The sequence below is a fragment of the Hippopotamus amphibius genome, chromosome 8, assembly GCF_030028045.1.
Source record: "Hippopotamus amphibius kiboko isolate mHipAmp2 chromosome 8, mHipAmp2.hap2, whole genome shotgun sequence".
Lineage (NCBI taxonomy): Eukaryota > Metazoa > Chordata > Mammalia > Artiodactyla > Hippopotamidae > Hippopotamus > Hippopotamus amphibius.
The window spans coordinates 19,576,050-19,594,662 of NC_080193.1; the positions used below are offsets into that span (position 1 = coordinate 19,576,050).

An 18,613-nucleotide genomic window follows, 5' to 3' on the forward strand; every position below is an offset into this window, starting at 1 on the left:
GGTGGTCCTTCATCTGTAGATGAGCCACTCCAGCCTTTGCCTCCGTCTTCACGTGGGCTTTCCCCCTCTGTGTCTCTCTGTAAGGTCTCTTCTAAAAGGATACCAGTCATTGGCTTTAGGGTCCACCCTAAGCCAATATGACCTCATCGTAACTAATTACATTTGCAAAGACTCTCTTCCCATATAAGGTCACATTCTGAGGTTCTGGGTGGAATGAATGTCAAGGGGGACACTATTTGACCTACTCTACTTACCTTATGGGATTGTTATGAAGATCCAAAGCACAGCACCTGGCCCAGGATAGATGCTCACAAATGTGTGTCCTTTCATAATTCCGGTCCTGGAGACAGAGAGCAGTGTTCAATTCATTGACAAGATTGTAAGGCCTTGGTTGGGTATGTAGGAGGGGTGGGATGGGGTGAGGTGGGGGGTGGACAAGTCCAGGTGGAGAAGAAGGTTGGGAAGAAGTTATGTTGAATGTTCTAGGACACAGGTACTGCTCTCCCCCAGGTGACAGGTGACCTCCATAGGGCCATGCTACCTAATCTTTGTTTCCCTTGGCTCCTTTGACACCATGTCCCCTTGGTTCTCATCCTGTTTGCTGTCTGTTCCCTCTCAGACTCTTCCCTGCCTCATCCTCCTCTGGCCATTCCTCAGCTGTGGCCTGAGGGGATGAGGATGCTCTTGGTGATGTTCTCCAGCCAGGCAAGAGCGAGAAGCCCCAGGGTTTGAAACCACACCAGCTTACTCTCAATAACCGTCTCAGTGTTTCCTGTCTGCTGATGGGGAAGCTGCTGGAGGACAGTCCACCTGCATGTGCCACAGGCATCTCCTGCTAAAATGTCCAAAAGTCCTGCATCTCCACCTCCAGTAACTTCTGAACCCACACCCACTGCCTCTGCCCGCTTTCTCCTGCTTGGGCCATTGCAACAGCTTCCTGACCGATTCATGCTCCCCTCCCCGCTCCGCAGTTTTGCTCTTCAACCTGGTCTCCATGACACTGAACCACTTTTAAATGTATGTACAATTCGCTGGCATTAATTACATTCACAGTGCTGTGCAGCCATCATCACTATTTCCAGAGCACTTGCAGCACCCAACCAGAAACTCTGAACTAAGGAACTCCTCATTCTCTTTCCTCTCAACCTCTGGTAGCCTCTACTCTCCTTTCTGTCTGTGTAGATTTGCCTGTTCTGGACATCTCATGTCAATGGAATCATACAATATGTGGCTTTTGTGTGTGGCTTCTAATATTTTCCAAATTCTTCCATATTGTAGCATGAATCAGTACTCCATTCCTTTTTATAGCTTTTTTAAGATTCCATTGCATGGATATACCACATTTTATTTATCCATTCATCTGTTGCTTTTTAAAAAATCACTTTAATACATTTTAATTGGAGGCTAATGTCTCCTTTGGCCACCATCTCCAACCCTGGTCCTCTAGGTAGTCAATTTGGTGTGTTTCCTTCTGGAACATTTGTGAGTTGTTTTAAGTGCACATGTGTAAGGGGACTTCCCTGGTGGTCCAGTGGTTAAGACTCCACGCTTCCACTGCAGGGGACACGGGTTCGATCCCTGGTTGGGGAACTAAGATCCTGCATGCCTCGAGGCCAAAAAAAAAATACACATGTGTGGCCAACATCATATATCAATCATATGGCTTTTCTCCATGACATTTTGAGTGCCATCTTTTCCCAAGTGCAAAATCCCTGCTGCCTCTGTTGCCAACTCAGCCCTTGTTACAGGGAATACACAACTCGCATCCTAGCCATGCAGACACTTCCCCCACGAAGTGAAATTCCCTTCTGCGTGCCCAGCGGTCATCTGTAGCGATTACATGCTTTTCAGCGGCAAGGAATGGCACGTCCACCTGACACATGAGAGAAAGTCGTCTCCTGCATCAGAAAGTCCTGAGGCAGGAAGGGTGGGCCCGTCCGGCACCTCTCTTCGCTCAAGCCTTTGCTGACAGCTCTCCTGCCCCAGGCAGAGCTGGCTTCCTTTCAAACAGTGTTTATCCTTTGCTTTTTTCTTGTTTATTGAGCTGTCTCCCTCACTAGATGGGGGGTGACTCAGGCAGTAACTTTTTAAATAAATAAATAAATAAATAAATAAATAAATAAATAAATAAATAATTGGCTGCACTGGGTCTTTGTTGCTGCACGGGCTTTCTCCAGTTGTGGCGAGCGGGGGCTACTCTTTGTTGCAGTGCGTGGGCTTCTCATTGCTGTGGCTTCTCATTGCAGAGCACCGGCTCTAGGCTCATGGGCTTCAGTAGTTGCAGCATGTGGGCTCAGTAGTTGTGGCTCGCGGACCCTAGAGCGCAGGCTCAGTGGTTGTGGTAAATGGGCTTAGTTGCTCCTCGGCGTGTGGGATCTTCCCGGACTAGGAATCGAACCTGTGTCCCCTGCATTGGCAGGCGGATTCTTAACCTCTGAACCACCAGGGAAGTCCCTTAGGCAATAATTTTTTTGAATTACAAAGTAAAGTGTATCTGTGGTTAACAATTCAAATGATTGTCCAGATGAGTTTTATAATATTGCAAATGATGACTTTGGGAACCAAGAAAGGATTCTTTGGTTTTAGAATTAATATTCACTTTATTAAAGTGATAAACCATACTTCATCCTTGAGATATTAATTCAACTTAAATCTTATTCTGTAAATGTAGCATATTTTTGCAATTGCTTATAAGGGGGGCTTTGATTAATGTTTGGTCTCACAAATTTTATTAACTCCTTTTTAGCGTTTTAAACTGTTTAGAAACTGAATATATTCAGTTTCATCTTTAAGTTCTTTAGTAGTCTGATTAACAAATAAGTCCTTCACCAGTACTTAAGTAATTCTTGTAAATCTAATAAATTAGACATAAATATGGCAAGTCCTAAATTCTCTTAAGTGTTCTAATATTGTTTATAAACCTAATACAATTTGAATTTAAAATCACAAGTCTAAATCAACTACAGACTTTAAATTAGAATCACAAATTAATCTGTTAGAGACTCTAGTATGTTACATTCTCTTAAACATGACCCAATCTCAAAAAAAGGAACAAATTCTCTTATCACAAATAATGTTAATAGTACAGGTCCAACTGACTTCATCTTCTCTGCATTTTTAATTCTAAATATCCCCAGGGATGAGATACGTCTTCCCACGAAGGACATCATCATGTCGTTTCCAACTTTAGGACTCCCTTCCCACGGGAATTTTGGGGGCTACTTCTCAGTGGGACAAAATCTCTCAAGCGACAGAGAACCAGACAGGCCCTCAGCTAGGACACAGACTTGGTTCCAGCCAACTGGGACACTGATGTGACCTATTGAGGCCTGTTTATATCCTCTGTAGCAAGGTCTCCGTCATGAAAAACAAACCAGGGGTCCACATAGCCACGTTCCTGGATGAAGTCTTCCTACCGCCCACTCTTCCAGTGGAAGTCAGGGACCCCCCCAACATCACAGCTTACTTCCATCATCACTTCCAATCTTTCTTGCATTTCTTTAGCTCTCTCAGATATTCAGATGTCATCTAATTAATTTCTGCGTGTGTTAAGGCTTTGTGTGCATCTTGCCAGTGACACAATACAGACGTGCAGAAATTAAAAAAAAAAAAAAGGAAGTCCCCCTTCACCCAACCCTGTATCCAGAGTCACCATGTACTTTGGAGTCCATTCCTCCAGACTTTTTTCTGTACATATAAATATACATACACACACACACACTCAGGATGATGCTACATATATTGTTTTGCAACTTGCTTTATTCCGCAAAATTTTGGTCACTTTCCCAAATCCACCTCATTCTACTTGCAGGTGGTATACTTTTTCATTATATGGTTATACCATGATATTTTTAAAACAAATCCCATATTCATGGATATTCGTGTTGCTTCCAGATTTTTGCTGTTGAAGCAGTGCCACAGTGAACATGAATGGGCATTTATCTCTGTTTACTTTTGCTATTATTTCTCTAGAAAAAAAGAAAGTTGTAGAAGTGGAACTGGAGGGCCTTAGTGTCTGTGCATTGAGGATTTTGACAGATGCAGCGAAGGTGCTGTCGAGAAAGCCTGTGCTTGTTTACCCTCCCCCTTCTGAAGGAGGACCTGGCTTTCCCAAGAGCTAGGATGGCGTCCTAGGCCTCTTGTTTCATGTCCTCATCCTTCACACCTGGCACAGAATCGGCACCTGATAACGAAGGAGAGACTAGAGCTCCGGGAGAGAACAAATATCATGTTTACGTGCTGCCCTGAGTTAGTTTTTTTAAAATTGAGGTAAAATTCAGACTTGCCTGGTGGCACAGAGGTTAAGAATCCGCCTGCCAATGCAGGGGATGTGGATTCAAGCCCTGGTTGGGAAGATCCCACTTGCCGTGAAGGAGCTAAGCCTGTGTGCCACAACTACTGAGCCTGCGTTGTAGAGCCTGCGAGCCACAACTCTTGAGCCCATGTACCACAACTACTGAAGCCTGTGTGCCTAGGGCCCGTGCTCTGCAACAAGAGAAGCCACCGCAGTGAGGAACCTGTGCACCGCAACAAAGAGCAGCCCCCACTCACCACAACTGGAGAAAGCCTGCACACGGCCACAAAGACCCAACACAGCCAATAAATAAATAAATAAATAAATAAATTTAAAAAAATTGAAGTAAAATTCACATAATATAGCTTAAAGATAACCATTTTAAAGTGAACAACTCAATGGCATTTAGTATATTCACAGCGTGGTGCAACCACCACCTCTATCTGGTTCCAAAACATTTTCTGCACCCCAAAAGGAAACCCTGAAACCATTAGCAGTCACATCCCTCTCCCCCACCCCCACCCCCCTGGAAAACACGCATCTGCTTTCCGTCTCTGTGGATTTGCCTGTTGTGGAGATTTAATATAAATGGAATCATGCAGGACGTAACCTTTGGTGTCTGGCTTCTTTCACTCAGCACCGTGGTTTCAGTGTTCGTCTGTGTCATAGCCCGTGTCAGTGCTTCCCTCCTTCTTTGTGGCGGAGTGCCGTTTCCTCGTGTGGATGGACCATGTTAGTTTCTCCGCAGCTGTTCCTTTCCTGACGTGTTGTATCCCCTGCCGTGTTTTGCAGCATCCCCGTGCATACAATATTCGACAGCTGCCCAGAAGGCAATGGCATCAGGGCCATGGCCATCACCCGCGACGCCAAGTATCTGGCAACCATCTCGGATGCTGAAATCCAGGTACCAGGCCTGTCGCGGCAGCCTCAGCGGGCTGGCCAGCCCATCAGGCATGTCCCTGTGAGCTGCTCTGCTCAGGCTGTGTGGCATCTGTGGTTCTCTGGGTGGAGAGAGGTGACCAGACTCCGGTCAGGGGCTCCCTGCCTGTGGCTGAACTCACTGGGCTTGGCTTTGCTTAGTGAGCGGAAGTCACTGGGTTACCACAAGAGGTGTAGGTTCCTCCAGCAGCCTTCAGGAACCTTCTCACTCTCCTCTGTCTGCTCTCACTTGCAGAAAGTTTGCATCTGGAGGTGGACTTTAGCGGTGGAAACGCCGGCCTGCACTCTTGACCTCCCCAAAGAGTATGGTTTTCAGGTGAGTTCGAGGTGAGCCTGTAAGGATCCACCTAAAGTTATCACTGAAGCCAGGTCAAAACTACTTTTTGTTCTACTAGAGCCTTGTTACGGTGCATTAGAGCTTTTTCAAAACTCCTCTCCATGATCTCATTTTATTTTTGATGATGACAGTGAACCTTTTTTTCTTAAGAACTTTTACTGAGACGCCATTGACATACAGTAAACTGCATGTATTTAAAGTGTACAGTTTGATGTTTTTTTCCTTACTAGTAATGTAGATACGGCAATCCCAATCTCCCACTTCATCCCACCCCAGCCCTGCCTCCCCCACAGCATTCCCCCCTTGGTGTCCATACATTTGTTCTCTATATCTGTTGCTATTTCTTTTTTCGTTTTCTTTTTTTATATTTATTTATTTGTTTGTTTTATTGGCTATGTTGGGTCTTTTTTTACTGTGCGTGGGCTTTCTTTAGTTGCAGCGAATGGGGGCTACTCTTTGTTGTTGTGCGCGGGCTCCTCATTGCGATGGCTTCTCTTGTTGCGGAGCACGGGCTCTAGGCACGTGGACTTCAGTAGTTGCAGCACATGGGCTCAGTAGTTGTGGCTCACAGGCTCTAAAGCGCAGGCTCAATAGTTGTGACACACAGGCTTAGTTGCTCCACGGCATGTGGGATCTTCTTGGAGCAGGGATCGAACCCATGTCCCCTGCATTGGCAGGTGGATTCTTAACCGCTGCACCACCTAGGAAGCCCCATCTGTCTCTATTTCTGCCTTGCAACCGGTTGATCTGTACCATTTTTCTACATTCCGCATATATGTGTTAATATACGATATTTGTGTTTCTTTCTCACTTCACTCTGTACGACAGCCTCTGGGTCCATCTGTGACTCTACAAATGTCCCAATTTCGTTCCTTTTTAAGGCTGAGTAACATTCCATTGTGTACATGCACCACATCTTCTTCATCCATCCCTCTGTTGATGGGCGTTTAGGTTGCTAGTGAATTTTTTTGATTACTTCTTATGTGCCAGATTTCTGCTAAGTTCTTTGCATACAGCATCTCACATAATCCATGCAAACATGCTGCGAAGATGTCACTGTGGGATTAATGTTTCTACTATTGACTATCAGATAACTGGTCTAAAGTCACCCAGCTAGCAGCCTTTGGTATTTAAGAAGCATGCTCTGAACTGCTCTTCATTTGGGGAGTTGTTATTATTCTCGATTTTCATGAGGCGACTTGCCGAGGGCACCCGGAACCCTGACTCTGCCCCTCTGCATCACCTTATTCATCCTCACAGCCTTCGTTCACCTGCATTTATTGAATACCTATGGGCTGCCAGACACTGTAGTAAGGACACACGTGGCTTGTGTGAACTAAAACCCAAGCAGCGGCTCTGGGTGACCAGACTCAGCAAGGCACACGTCATTATCAGCTTTATGCACCATTTCTCTCCTTCTCTCCCTCCGCCAACATTCCTCCTGCTACCTGAAAAAAATTCCCATACTTCTTTTAAAAAAAAAATGTATTTATTTACTTATTGGCTGCATTGGGTCTTGGTTGCTGCACTCGGGCTTTCTCTAGTTGCCGCTAGCAGGGGCTACTCTGTCTCTTTGTCGTGGTGCTCAGGCTTCTCATTGCCGTGGCTTCTGTTGTTGTGGAGCACGGGCTCTAGGCACTCAGGCTTCAGTAGCTGTGGCACTTAAGCTCAGTAGTTGTGGCTCATGAGCTTAGTTGCTCCACGGCATGTGGGGTTTTCCCGGCCCAGGGATCGAACCCGAGTCCCCCTGCATTGGCAGGTGGATTCTTAACCACTGCACCACCAGGGAAGTTCCAGTTTCCTTACTTCTTAAAGCCACAAGCCATACCTGGGTATTTAGGATGGGTTTATCTATTGCTACCAAAAATGCTTTGGGGATTTTGATAGCGATTGCACTGAATCTAGAGATTGCTTTGGATAGTGTTGTCATCTCAACAGCATCGTCTTCCAATCCACACAAGCACGGGATGTCTTTCTATTTATTATGTCTTTAATTTCTTTCAGCAGTGTTTTGTAGTTTTCAGTGCACAAGTCTTTCACCTCCTTGGCTAAATTTATTCCTAAGTGTTTTTTTGATGCTATTATTAAGTGGAATTGTTTTCTTAATTTTTTTCGCAGAATGTTCATTGCTAGTGTATGGAGATTCAACTGATTTCTATATTGCAGCTTTGCTAAATACACATGGCTGTTGAAATTTCAGAAATTCCCTGGCGGTCCAGTGGTTAGGACTCCGCACTTCCACTGCAGGGGGCTCAGGTTCCATCCCTGGTCGGGGAACTAAGATCCCACAAGCCACATGGCATGGCCAAAACAAACAAACAAAAATTTAAATAGATGAAAATTAAAGTACAAATTCATTTCCTCAGTTTCGCTAGCTACATTTCAACTACTTACTATCCACGTGTGGCTGGTGGCTACCAACACAGATAATAGAACGTCTCCACCCCAAAGGGAAGTGCTGCTGCACAGCACCGCACAAACCCCCCGGCTCTGGGTGAGCCCCACCATCAGCCTCCTCCGGACTGGACCCCAGCAGGCTGCATGTGGCTGGTGAGAACCACCCAACCCAGCGGATTCATCTTACTTGGAATTCAGTCATGAATTTCAAGATGGCTCTCGGCACAGCCAGGCTGCTCTCTGGTCAGCTGTCCTTTTCATTTCTAGAGACAAGTTTCATACCTGCTCCTCCCCTGACGCCCAGGCTCAGCTGATGACCATCCCCTTGGTGTCTCATTGAGAAAATGGAAGCTGTCAGATACAAACACTGGCCTGTTCTCCCTCCCAAGCCTGCAACACACCTTCAACCTCACCATCTTCTCTCTTCCCCTCTGATTGCAGTGAAGGGCCAGCGCACTAGATCCCCCCGCTGGCCTCCTCAAGGTCCTTCTCCTGCAGCCGTCAACTCTCCCTCTACTGCAAATAAACATGCGTTAGGACCACCAATCCAGAGAGAACTCCTCTGACCCCACATCTCCTTCCAGCTACTCCCTCTGCTCCTCTTCACAAGGAAACTTCTTGAAAGTGCTGTCCACACTTGCTTTCTCTACTTCCTCATCTCATTAATTTTTTTTTCTTTTTTGCAAGAAATAGTTGACCTGTTTACATTTTATTGCTAAATAGGGCATACATGCAAAATGTATATGTTTTAAGGAAGAAAATAAAATGTACCTCTGTGCTCCCCACTGGGTCATGAAACAGACTGTCACCTAAACTTGGGAAGCCCCCTGTGTTCCCCTCCCTGCTCTCATCCCCAGCCTTCCTCCCTAAAAAGTTAACCACTATCCCACATTCTGTGTTATCCATGCCCGTGCTCTTCTTCATCCTTGCCCCCGGTGATGTACGTATCCTTCAATACTGTCTTCTTTCATTTTACCTGGTTTTGACCTTTCTATATTTGGAATCATACTAATTGTTCATCCGCTCAGCGTTGTTTCTGGGATTCATCCATGTTGATTCTTTTTTTTTTTTTTTAATTTTAGTTTATTTATTGGCTGTGTTGGGTCTTCATTGCAGCGTGCAGGCTTTCTCTAGTTGTGGCGAGCAGGGGCTACTCTTCGTTGTGGTGTGCAGGCTTATTGTGGCGGCTTCTCTTGTTGCAGAGCACGGGCTGTAGAGCACAGGCTCCATAGTTGTGGCACACAGGCTTAGTTGCTCCACGGCATGTGGGATCGTCCCAGACTATGGATCCAACCCGTGTGCCCTGCACTGGCAGACAGATTCTTAACCACTGCACCCCCAGGGAAGTCCCACCCATGTCGATTCTTGAGCTGTAATTTCTGCTCACTTTCACTGCTGTGTAGTTTTTTGTTCGAGTGTCACACAATTTACTTATCCATCCTCTGTTGACGAACATTTCCGTTCTTTTCATCTGTCCTCCACCCACCCACGGCTCTACCAGAACGATGCTTATCGCAGTCACTGGTGTTCCCAGATCAAACGGACATTGTCGAATCCTTGTCGCACCCTTCCCAGTGGGCTCACAAGACGCTTTTCCTTCTGTCTTCCCAGCCGTTCTTTCTCAGGTTCCTTTTATGCCTTCTTCTTTCATTTCACACCTTCTGAATCTTGGCGTTACTCAGGGTTTGGTTCTGGGAGCTCTTCTGTTTCCTTTTCATCTTCTTGCCACACTTGCTTCTTGGCTGTCTCATCCCAATGGCCATAAGTACCATTTACTTCCAAGGTAGATGCTGGACTCCTTCCTCTCCTCCCCATCTGCACTGGCACCGTCCAGCCCAGATCACAGGCAGCTCTGCCTACACGACCTCTGCATCCTCCCAACTGATCTCTGCTGCACTCTGCTGCACCCCTGCCAGTCTCCCCACAGCAGAGGCATATTTTTTAAATAAGCAACACAGATTATATCACTCCCTCACTCAGAATCCTTCAATGGCTTCCCTTGTCCTTAGAATAAAACCCAGACTCCATACTGTGGCCTTCAGCATACAATCTGTTCCCTCTATCCCTGACCCCAAGATCAGCTGTCCTGTTTATTAGTGTTAGTTTGCATATTTTTATGAATTTTATGAAATAGACTCTTTGTGGAGGGGTCTGGCTTCTTTCACCCAACTTAATTTTTGAGATTCATTTGTGTTGTTGCATGTGTCAAAAGTTTATTCCTTTTTTTTTTTTTATAAATTTATTTATTTATTGGCTGTGTTGGGTCTTCGTTGCTGCACATAGGCTTTCTCTGGTTGCTGTGAGCGGGAGCTACTCTTCATTATGGTGCATGGGCTCTTCATTGTAGTGGCTTCTCTTGTTGTGGAGCACGGGCTCTAGGCGCGTGGGCTTCAATAGTTGCGGCACATGGGCTCAATAGTTGCGGCACATGGGCTCAATAGTTGTGGCTCACGGGCTTAGTTGCTCCATGGCATGTGGAATCTTCCCAGAGCAAGGCTTAAACCTGTGTCCCCTGCATTGGCAGGCGGATTCTTAACCACTGCATCACCTAGGAAGTCCAAAAGTTTATTCCTTTTTGTTGCTGAATAGCAGCGCATTGAATTGCTATGTCATAATTTGTCTCTTCACCGAGTAGATGACTGAAGGATGTTTGGGTTGTTTCCTGTTTGTGGCTATTGAAAATAAAGCTGCATGAACATTCACGTACAAGTCTTTGTAGGGATATATGCTCTCATTTCTCTCTGTCCTTTGTTTTCGAAGGATATCTCACCTAAGTATACATTTCTAGGTTGGTGGTTATCTTCTTTCAGTACCTTGAAGATACAGGTATTATTCTATTGTCTTTAGACTCACATCATTTCTTTTGAGAAGTCAACCGTCAGTCTTACTGCTACCTTTTTGAAAGTTATGTGCCACCCACCCACCCCCACCCCCAACCAGGCTGCTTTAAGATTTTCTCTTGGTTTTCAGCAGTGTTTCAATGGTATGTCTATGTGTATATGGATCCATTGTTGATTTTTTTTAAAAAGAAACCTTATCCTTTGGGGTTTTTTGAACTTGAGATGTTATATTTCCTCTGTTTTGGAAAATTCTAGCCATTGTCTCTGTAAACATTATTTCTGCCACATTCTTTCTTTCCTTGCCTTCTGGGACTCTAATTAGATGTAAGTTAGACCTTTTCAGCTTGTCCCATAGGTCTTTTATTCTCTTTTCTATTCTTTTGTGTCTTTTCTCCTGTAATTTATCTTCCTTTTCTACTAACTGTTTCTTTGGATATATTAAATTTTCTGTTAAACGTATTTTGAATTTTTTAAACCTTTTTTTGGTCAGATCTAGAAGTTCCATTTGATTCTTTTTAAAAATAGAGTTATCTGATTACTAATCATCAGGGAAATGCAATCAAAACTGCAATGAAATATCACCTCACAGCTATTAGAATGGCCATGATCAAAAAGGCAACAAATATTGGTGAGGATATGGAGAAAAGGGAAGTGGGAGAGTAAATTGGTGCAGGCACTATGGAAAACAATATGGAGGTTTCTCAAAAATCTAAAAACAGAACTTCCATATGACCCAGCAATTCCACTCCTGAATATATATCTGAAAAACAAAAGCGCTAATTCAAAAACATACATGCACCCCAATGTTCATAGCAGCATTATTTATAATTACCAAGATATGGAAGCAACCTAAGTGTCCATCAACAGATGAATGGATAAAGAAGATGTGGTACATCTATACAGTGGGATACTACCCAGCCATTAAAACTACCTGGATCTCCTGGAGGTCTCTTTCTATAGACTACTTTGCTTCCCTGTTTTTCAGTCATTTAGATATGTCTCCTTCATATGCCTAGTTATTTTTTATTGAATGCCTGATGTTGTGCTTTAGAAAGAATAGGAATAATTTGAGGCTTAGGTTGACAGTAACTTCCTCCAGGGGAGCCTTACTTTTGCTTCTTACAGGCCTTTGGCAAAGTGGTCACCTGGATCTAATCAGAGATTAAGGTGACAGGAGGCTGATTTTCAGCCTTTGTGAGGCCTCATGCATGCACTTGCTTTCACTGGTGGTGCTTCACCCCACCCAGGCCTTCGCGCTGTCCTGAAATCGATCCTCCGACATTGGCATTGATAGTTTACATTCCTGAAGTGACGCTGTAAGCAAAGGGCAAGGAATGGGAGATGGGGTGGAAGGGGCAGGAGTGGAACTTAAAAAGCGTTTCTCGAACGCATCTCTCAAAGCTGCCTCCTGCAGCCCTACAAGTCAGACTGCAGCCGCCCACCTCCTGTACACATACCATTTCAAGACTTACATATTAAGTCTCCCCAGGGATTTTGCACTTGTTGTTGTTGTTGTTGTTGTTTAGTTTCTGCGTTTCAGGTTTCCTTCACTTCTGTAGTGTTTGCAGGGTTGATTTTTGGAAAGGGAGCCAGGCAACCCCTGCTATTCACCATCTGGGCAGGAATCAGAACCCCCTTCCAATAGTTTGCATTCGTTCCAAGTTACCCTGCGTCCCCGTCAAATTTAGAAATGACTACGCAGCAGTCTTCGTCCAAAGGGACACAGAGTAAAGGTTATCGGTGAATACTAGTTTACTTTTGCGTGTTCCAATTTATAGATGATGGATTATAATAAATAAGATTAAATGAGCAAGGAAACACTTTTGAGACCATTAATTTTAACACTCAGTATCTCAATTATATTCTTATTGCTTACAAAATGCCATGTCTTTTATGTTTTAACATTTTGTTATTATTTATTTTTGGCTGCGTCGGGTCTTAGTTGCGGCATGAGGGATCTTCAGTGAGGCATGTGGAATCTCTCCTCGCAGGCTCTCTAGGTGTGGCACGCGGGCTTCTCTCTAGCTGTGGTGTGTGGGTTCTAGAGTGTGTGAGCTCTGTAGTTTGCGCCACACAGGCTATCTAGATGATGTGCGAGAGCTCAGTAGTTGCAACGTGCAGGCTTAGTTGCCCTACGGCATGTGGGATCTTAGTTCCTTGACCAGGGATCAAACCCTCATCCCCTGTAGTGGAAGGTGGTTTCTTTACCACTGGACCACCAGGAAATCCCTCTTTTCTGTTTTATAGTCCTACTCAGTTATTTATTTTAATTAAAAATATTAATTTCATTTAATTTTATTTTTTGGCCACACCATGCAGTTTGGGGGATCTTAGTTCCCTGACCAGGGATTGAACTGTGCCCCTTGCAGTGGAGGTGTGGAACCCTAACCACTGGACAGCCAGGGAGTTCCCCAAAATATTATTTAATGTTAACATTCAGCTTAACCAGAGAGAAATGGAAAATTTATTATAATGTAATATAGTTTCATACTTTGTATTTCAGAACTACCTTACTTTTAACCCAACAAATAATAAAGAACTGGTGAGCAATAGTGAAACACAAGCAATATATTATATGTGGGTGAGTAGAAACGTTTTCATTTGTTTTAAATGTATGGACAAATGTGTTTATTCTTTGAGTACAGATGTTTTGGTAATGTAACAGAATAGTATCTACTTAGAAAGCAATAAACATATATTAAAATGTTTTGATTTAATTATAGCATTTATTTTAGTCCCACTGGAAATTAGCATATTAAATCAGAAGCAGATAGTTTAGATTTTATTTAATTTTTTAAAGTAATGAGGCAGATTTTTTTTGAATGTATATAAGGTCTAAAATATAATGTTTTTCTTTTCCTTTTAAAAAGGAATCAGCGAACAGATTGGCAATATGTATACTGACACAGGGCAGAATCGTGAGGTTAAAAAAACATCAGAAGTTAAACATAAAATTACCACATGACCCACCAGTTCCTAGGTATATACCCCAAACGAATTGAAAACAGGCGTTCAAACAAATACTTACACACAAACGTTCCTAGCAGCAGCCTTACTCATAATAACCAAAAGGGAGAAACAGATCAAGTGCCCATCAACTAATGGATGGAGAAACCAAATGTGGTCCATCCATATATGGGATATCGTTGAGCCATTGAAAGGAATGAAGCACTGGCCCCTGCTACACTGTGGACGAATCTTGAGAACATGATGCTGAATGAAAGAAGCCAGACACAAAAAGCCACACACTGTAGGATTCCATTGACATGAAATGTCCAGAATAGGAAAAGCCATCGAGACGGAGATCAGAACAGTGGTTATCGGGGGCTAGAGGAGGGGGATGGGGGGTGACTTCTTAATAGACAGGGGGGCTTCCTCTTGGGGTGGTGAAAGTGTCCTGGAACCAGACAGAGTGATGGTTGCACAGCATTGTTGATGTACCAAATGCCACTAAATTGTACACTTAAAAATGGTTAGTGGTTAATTTTATGTTATGTGAATTTTACCCCAATGAAAAAATACAAAACAAAAATCGCTGATTTACAGTGATACTCATTACTTCAGGTATTAAGTATAGCTTTAAAGCCTTATAAATGTAGAATTCAGATTTACATTAACTACCACGAAGTCAAAATCATTTGTGGCATTTTTAATTTATTTTCTTTCAGGATGTTTTTAGATGTTCCTGGAGACAGCAGGTTCTCCTACCTATAGAAATTGCAAAGCTCTGACCCTGTTTAGATGCATTTGTTTTGATTTTGCTGTTATGTAGCTCTTCTTTTGGAAACCAAGTCTTTTTTTTAGTAGTGATTATTTTTTCTGTGCTTATCAGCATGAAGAGGGAGATATACTTGTTCACAGTGCCCCACTTTTAACAGAAAAAGTGAGTACGCCTGTTGTGCTTTTATACATCTGACTTTGTGGAGAATAAATATGTGTGTGTCAGCTTAGTCACTTTGGCCTACTCTTTGTATGTCTTGATATTGGGAAATAATTTGAAATTTTTACTTAGGTCCTTTACCATACTGAATGGTCAGTTAAAAATAATGGGAAGATTGTTAAAAATAATATGGAAGAAAAATAAATGGCAAAGAAAGTTTACTATCATGAAAAAATACCCAAGAAACTGATGGCTTTTATAATGTACATGTGCACGTGACAAAGAATGAAAGTTAATTTGGGGCGACGTAAGTAAAGTAGTTGAACGTGAGTAGATCCCTTTACGCTGCTTAGTTTCCAGAGCCATAAAAAAATGATGTTGGGCACTCAGATGTTTAAGAGCCAGTAGGAATGTGGTGAGCCAGGTGTTGGCAGGAACGTCTTATCGTTCCTGCTTTCCTTGAGCGATTGCGCGGGAGGTGGAGCTCGAGTCCCGAGTCCCGCCGTCCCGTCTGCTGCGGCAGTTTCTGTGTTTGATACTCACGTAACCTGCTCTCAGTGTGCACCAGATGATGAATTTTCTGCTCCCTTTCTTCACTTTTGGTTTGATCTGTGAAACTGTTTTTTTCAAGCAGGCACACCGAAAGGAAAAAAAAAAAAGGACGATGGACACAAGCAAAATTATTCTGTCTCCAAACTCTGCTTTCTGTAAATCAAAGTATCAAAAAAATAAATAGTCACTTCTCATTATTCGCGGCAGTTATGTTCTGTAAGGTCGCTGCAGACCTGAATTAGCAGATGCGGAATCATTGCTCCTCGGAGAGATACAGGAACAGGCTCCTGCCAGCCTAGGGTCACAAGACTTTCATCGCCTGAAACGTGACCTTGTTTTACGCATGTTTCTGTTTAAAGACACCATATTTAATATATAATGTTGGTTCCTTAACCAAGTGCCTGAATGAGGCTTATGTACCTTCAGGTGTGTTCTCTGTAAGGCATGCCACAGCCTTCTTGTGCTCAGGAGCACTAGACAGGGTTTCAGACCCCTGTTCTGGAGCCAATTTAAATACCAAAATCACCAACAAAAAGCACCAAAAAAAAAAAAAAAAAAAAAAAGCGAACATCATGGCACTAAACAGACCAGGGAAGGGACACTTGTTTCCCATCTGAAAGCTCAAGCAAGAAGGGAGAGTTGCCTTGTTTGACCTCAGCTGGGAACGTCAAGTTTTTCACCACTCGGCACACGCACACATCTGCAAATGACTGTAAAAGTGCCACGAGGACTGATTTGGGGATTACAAATAAATTTCGGCGACTAGGTAAATTCACAAAAACCAAATCCACAAAGAATGAGGATCAGCTGCAGTTTGAAATGATAAAAATGCCTCGTGTTGAAACAGGGCTGCTCTTAGAAAGAACGTGATGGCCTTGCTTGTGTTCAAGTCAAAGAGGTCCACCCTAGGGTCTTCTCTGCCTAAGTAGAGTCAGATAGCAGACTTCCTGTGTCATATGACAGATCGCTGAGTTTCCTTCATGTATTCATTCACTGAACATTCACTGAGGGGTCACTCACTGCTCTGGGTTCTTTCCATACTTCATCTCTGAGACTTTGTCTAAGAAAGATGGCCTAGTGCCTTATCCTTTGTAGCACACATTTAATAAGAAGTCTTAGGGGCATTTCTATGTACAGCACTTAATTTCCACTGATGGGAAAATAATTTATGGTCAAAAGGAAACAGAGAGTATTGCTTTAAGATATTTTACAGCTGGAGCATGCTTTTGTTCACAACAGACATTAGTTTCTTTATCAGTCTCTGACACCTCAGTAAGAGAAGCTGAACGGGTATAAACGATGATTAACCACTCCTTCATTTTCTTTAAGCAAACAGGTTAATTAAGCCAGTACATAACCCTTCACTTGCTCTTAGCAAACCTTCAGAGGTTCAGAGCTGCCTGGATCACAGCAATCCATGGAGGAGGGTTTTTTTAAGTGACTTTTTTTTTAATTTATCTTTTTCCTACTATATTTAGGTAAAACATAAAATGTTGCATTGGTAAATGTTTTGTTTTATATTGACTACCAATGGTAACTCATAACCTGTCTCTTGAAATGCAGACATTCAATAAGCTCGTGGGAAAATTTAGCCAGTCCATCTTTCATTTGAATTTCACCCAAATACTGTCGGCGACAATGGAAGGGAAGCTGGTTGTCTGGGACATTTACCGCCCACCGCCATCTGCCTCCACCTCTTTGGGTTTTCCCCACATCAAACCTTGTAAACTGGTTCATTTGCAGAAGGAGGGTATCACTGTGCTTACTACAGTTGACAGGTACTTAATTAATTAAAAAGTATCTATAGATGATTTAAAATTATTTTTAAACCCTTTTGGAAGTATATACATATGTTGTACATGCATAGATTGTTTCTGGGGAGAGCCAGTTAACTGGGAACATTGGCTGCCTCAGAGGAAAATAACTAGCATCAAGGATGGGGGTGGATTTACTTATTATAGTCTCATTTGTACTAATTGGTTTGCTTTTTAAAAAAAAAATCATGGGCATGTATTACTTTTGAAAGTCCTTTTGTGTTGGTGAAACAAAAAGTAACTGATTTTTTTTCTTCTGCCCTAATTAGACTTACTTTTGCACCCTAAATTTTACATATTTTAAATTTAAGAAAATGACATAAATAGTTATATATTTCTTTCTGATTACAGAGTAACATTTACCCATCATGAAAAGATGAAATACAGCAGGACTTCATAAAGTTCCCTAACCCTTTGATTTTGAGAGGCTGTGGGGGCACCTAGATGATCTTAGCCTTATGCCTTAGCCTCAGACATAAAGGCGTTCACATGCCAGCTGCGTCCCTTCCTTGCCGAGTGACCTTGGACAAGGGACTTAAATGTGCTGAGCCTCCATTCCTCCACCTGTAAAGTGGGCATAATAATACTGTCCCTCTGAGAGTGATTTTGTGAGGATGGCTTGCAGGATCTTAGTTCCCCAGCCACGGATTGAACCCTGGCCCCCGCAGTGGAAGCGCCAAGTCCTAACCACTGGACCGCAAGGGAATTCCCAAGGCTTGTAAAAGTCTTAGCACGCCATCTGGTACAGAGGAGCTCTAGGTAAAACAGCCATTATCAGTGTGCTAGAGAAGTTCCGCAAAGTGCTGGAGACAATTGCCTCTCGACAAGGACCCTGCCCTGCCCTCATGGTTGGAGTCACTGTGCCGTCTGCTTTCCAAAAGCCCATTGCTTTCTTTGCCCTTTCTTTTAATGCAGAGGAACAGTGAGGTCCTGGCACGGCTTTGCAAAGAGAAATGCAGATCGTCGTCTCCACTCACTTGATGTGAAAAGACAGTAGTAGAATTGCAATTGATGATGCAATCAGCTTTTCATTGTTGGGGGTTAGGACCCAGGGAAGACCAGACCTAGGTTTCCCTTTCTCCATGTTAAATAAAACACAACAACAACAACAACAACAAAAAACACAGCCAGGACTCCCCGGAGCCCTTACGGGAAAAGGTCTCCGAAAACACTTGGCTTGTTTTGCCGATTCTGTCCAGCAGAGGGCAGTGAATGATGTTGCAGCCAATTACTCTGCCTACCTGCCTTGCTTATTAATCAGAAACCTCATTTAATCACTTTGCATATATAAGAGCAAATTCATCCCCACCCTCCCCCACCCCACCCCCACATCCCCTGTGATTAGAATTATGTCAGAAGCTTTAAAAAAACAAGCCCATTTGGGATGGCTCTGAGGACTGGAAATAAAAGCCGTTTTGTCACGCAGCAGTGCCTTTGGCTATGATGACTGGACAGGGTTTTACGATCACTCTCACAGCGGTGTCTTCCTGTATCCCCTTGCCAGCCTGTGTGATTTCAGAGGAATGGTAGATGGACTCTGTTGTCATCTGCAGTCTTAAC

General features: G+C 43.4%; 1 protein-coding gene across 1 annotated transcript in view; it reads left to right on the top strand.

Moving 5' to 3' along the window:
• CFAP251 (cilia and flagella associated protein 251) overlaps window positions 1-18,613 on the top strand; it is a 68,254-nt gene that overhangs the window by 11,158 nt on the left and 38,483 nt on the right. Inside the window, exons 6-10 of the mRNA XM_057746271.1 lie at window positions 5,087-5,198; window positions 5,469-5,549; window positions 13,311-13,388; window positions 14,640-14,690; window positions 16,803-17,017. Coding sequence (XP_057602254.1) covers window positions 5,087-5,198; window positions 5,469-5,549; window positions 13,311-13,388; window positions 14,640-14,690; window positions 16,803-17,017 — 537 coding nt within the window. The remainder of the gene's footprint in view (window positions 1-5,086; window positions 5,199-5,468; window positions 5,550-13,310; window positions 13,389-14,639; window positions 14,691-16,802; window positions 17,018-18,613) is intronic.